This window comes from Abrus precatorius, unplaced genomic scaffold (genome assembly GCF_003935025.1).
Source record: "Abrus precatorius isolate BTA unplaced genomic scaffold, Abrus_2018 Scaffold9, whole genome shotgun sequence".
Lineage (NCBI taxonomy): Eukaryota > Viridiplantae > Streptophyta > Magnoliopsida > Fabales > Fabaceae > Abrus > Abrus precatorius.
This window is the reverse complement of record NW_020874439.1, coordinates 34,209,958-34,213,213: the sequence shown is the minus strand read 5'-3', so window position 1 is coordinate 34,213,213 and position 3,256 is coordinate 34,209,958. Positions and strand designations below refer to the sequence as shown.

The following is a 3,256-nucleotide window of genomic DNA, read 5'->3' as shown; positions in this document are numbered from 1 at the left end:
TGTCTATGAATATTAACCTTTATATATATTAACTAGTGTATAATTTTAAAGTATTACAAATAAAAAAATCTCATGCAATGATAGTAATATTATTATTAATATGTACTTAAAAATCTTAATTTAAAAGATATCAATATAATCTATTAAATAACTTTACATTTTTAATATAATAAACACTTTATTTTCATTAAATATTCTATATTTTGATTTATTTTCTTAGCTAATTATCTAATGCAGTTATTTGCATTTTTGAATGGAAGTGATAGGTAGTATTGTCAGAAAATTCCATGGTACAGTTGGTGACATGGCGAAAGTGGAATGGATTGGGGATTTGTAATGTGATTTCCCTTATCTCTCTTCTCTCTCTCCTCTCTCTCTTATCGTTGGTGCAGCAAACACACTTCAATTCAATTCAAACATGTTGTGCCTCAACACTGCTTTCAGCTTTATCTTACCCAAAACATCAAGTTCAGTTTTTTCCTTCAAGTCAAGGACCCCAATATCCTGCACCCTTCCAGGTATCAATATTCACTTTTTTAGGGTTTTTCACAAATTTCCATTTTCCGAGGGCATTATTCTACAATTCCACCCATCTTTTTCTCGTCATTTTCAGCTTTCCAAGACCCAGGTAACTCATCCCCAAAATCAAAATCGAATTTTTAATATATAATTTAATGATTCAGAACTCATAGTTGACACTACCATTTTGCCATAAACGTATTGTTCCAATTTCTTATGTGTTCTTAGTCGTCATTTTAAGTCAAAGCTCAATTCTTGATTTTTATTAGCTAATTAATGAATCACTGTTTTTAATTGTATCTCTGTGTTCTGGAAAATTATGTACAGGAACAGTTGCTGAACCAAAATCAACGGCCACTACTGAACCACTCTTGCTTAATGCAGTTCGTGGATTAGATGTTGAAAGACCCCCTGTTTGGCTCATGAGGCAAGCAGGGAGATACATGAAGGCAGGTTTATACTGCTAATTCTTATGTTATGGTTTTGTAAAATTAATTATCTTCTTCAGAACTTGGGAATTCCATCATGGTTTTTTTTTAGGACAGTCAAGTTTGGTATTTGGTGTTTGTCGATTTTTGTATGTTCTTTATAAAAAAAAGGAACTGCATTTGGTACAAGTGGATGTGTTGTTATTAACTCTGTTTGAATTGTCTTCACTTGTGAATTAAAATTCCGACACCTATCTTGTTTTAAATGCCACCAAACATGAAATTATTTGGCGTTTTATTCATCATGAGTTCAGTGGGTATGTCTTTACTGAAAGTAGTTTAATTTTCCAATCTTTTTTATCAACCAGACTTACCAAATCATCTGTGAGAAATATCCTTCATTCCGTGAAAGATCTGAAAATGTTGATCTTGTGGTGGAAATATCATTGCAACCTTGGAATGTTTTCAAGCCAGATGGTGTAAGATAAATCTCTAGCACGCTTCATTATATTTATGCTTTTTAGGTATTTTTTTTAATTGCTAATAAAATTTGCTTGATACTGATTCTGTGACAGGTGATTTTATTCTCAGACATTCTTACCCCACTTTCTGGAATGAATATACCCTTTGATATTGTGAAGGGCAAGGGTCCTGTCATATTTGACCCTATTCACACAGCTGCCCAGGTTGACCAAGTGAGGGAGTTCAATCCTGAAGAGTCAGTTCCATACGTTGGTGAAGCACTAACAATTTTGAGGAAAGAGGTCTGTTTGGTCCTATGTTACCATTGCATCTCTCTCTGCTTTTGTTCATTTGACACCACACTTCCTTTTATAGCTAAAACCTGTCTGTTTATTCAAGCAACACAAGACTGGAAATTCTGTATATTTATTCGAGTTTAGAGGTATTCAGCATTGTATGGATGCTTTGGAGGGTTCTAATAACATGGAATGTTGGAAAAAAGTGATTGAAGGCATATCTCATGTGGTACTTAGGGGAACATATATTCTTAAAACTTGCAGAATCATCTATTTTATTGAACTGTCTATCGAATTCCATATTGTTGTTGCTTTATCATTATTCTCTGTGGCACAACAAATGTATTCCTTTATGGTTTACTATCTTATTGAATTCAAAAGAATTTACCGCAGGTGGATAATAAAGCTGCAGTCCTTGGTTTTGTTGGGGCTCCATTCACCCTGGCATCATATGTGGTTGAAGGTGGTTCATCAAAACACTTCTCAAAAATAAAGAGATTGGCTTTCTCTGAATCCAAGGTAATCTTCAACCATCTTCCCTTATCATTCAGGCACCCTAAACTTTCTACTGTGGCAACTCCACATGTTCTTACGTTTTAAGTCACCAACAAATCCTTAAGTTGGTCATATATTTAGAAAGTTAGATCTGGTTGAACTGGAAACTAGTTAGCATGGATCATGCTACCATATTTGGTCTGTTTTTTATCTTTTTTTGTGTGTGTGCCTGTCTGCGCATGCATGTTACGATGAGCTTGTACATTGATGGATCAACTGAATTATTGACCTTGTGATTAAAAATCAGGACTTGGCCAGAAAAGTTGTTTGTTAATCAAGTTCTGCTCTATTTTTTAACTCATTACACTCGTTTACTTTATGGAACTGTGATCTGTCCACAGATCCTCCACTCATTACTGCAGAAGTTTACAACCTCAATGGCAAGATACATTCAATACCAAGCTGACAATGGAGCTCAAGCTGTTCAGATCTTTGATTCATGGGCAACAGAGCTTAGTCCAGTGGATTTTGAAGAATTCAGTTTGCCATACTTGAAGCAAATTATTGATACTGTGAAGAAAACACATCCAAAACTCCCTTTGATCCTCTATGCAAGTGGGTCTGGGGGCTTGCTAGAGAGACTAGCTTTGACAGGTGTGGATGTAGTTAGCTTGGATTGGACAGTTGATATGGCTGATGGTAGGAGGCGATTGGGACCAAATATAGCTGTGCAGGGTAATGTGGACCCTGGTGTTCTTTTTGGTTCAAAAGATTTCATCACTGATCGGATAAATGATACTGTAAGAAAAGCAGGTAGAGGGAAACATATCTTGAATCTTGGTCATGGCATTAAAGTAGGTACGCCTGAGGAGAATGTTGCACATTTTTTTGAGGTTGCCAAAGCAATCCAATACTAAGAAGCTAATTATGATTGATTATTTTTTTACTTGTATTTTTAGTTCTATCATTTTTGTGAATGTTTGATTTTTATTCTTTAATAACTGTTTACAGCAGCCAAATCTCCTAATTTTCTAATGGTCTTGCTAAGCAATTGAT

The 3,256-nt window shown here is 34.9% G+C and overlaps 1 protein-coding gene across 2 annotated transcripts; it reads left to right on the top strand.

Annotated features, from left to right (window-relative positions):
- Positions 1–287: 287 nt before the first annotated feature.
- On the top strand, positions 288–3,256 carry LOC113849670 (uroporphyrinogen decarboxylase). 2 transcript variants are annotated; one of them, XM_027479735.1, is made up of 7 exons: positions 288–518; positions 614–628; positions 847–968; positions 1,316–1,426; positions 1,523–1,711; positions 2,099–2,224; positions 2,602–3,231. In XM_027479735.1, the coding sequence occupies exons 1-7, from the start codon at positions 419–421 to the stop codon at positions 3,115–3,117; spliced, it is 1,179 nt and encodes a 392-aa protein (XP_027335536.1). In that variant the 5' UTR covers positions 288–418; the 3' UTR covers positions 3,118–3,231. The 2 variants fall into 2 exon arrangements, with proteins under 2 accessions (XP_027335536.1, XP_027335537.1); XM_027479736.1 differs by lacking the exon at positions 614–628 and having other exon boundaries at positions 291–518; positions 2,602–3,256.

What these genes read in the sequence shown, in the direction of transcription:
- LOC113849670 (XM_027479735.1), top strand. Translation starts at nt 419, where the DNA reads ATGTTGTGCCTCAACACTGCTTTCAGCTTTATCTTACCCAAAACATCA. An exon ending in AAGCAGGGAGATACATGAAG is followed by an intron (nt 969 to 1,315) that starts GCAGGTTTATAC and finishes TTTATCAACCAG; the next exon opens with ACTTACCAAATCATCTGTGA. An exon ending in TGGCTTTCTCTGAATCCAAG is followed by an intron (nt 2,225 to 2,601) that starts GTAATCTTCAAC and finishes ATCTGTCCACAG; the next exon opens with ATCCTCCACTCATTACTGCA.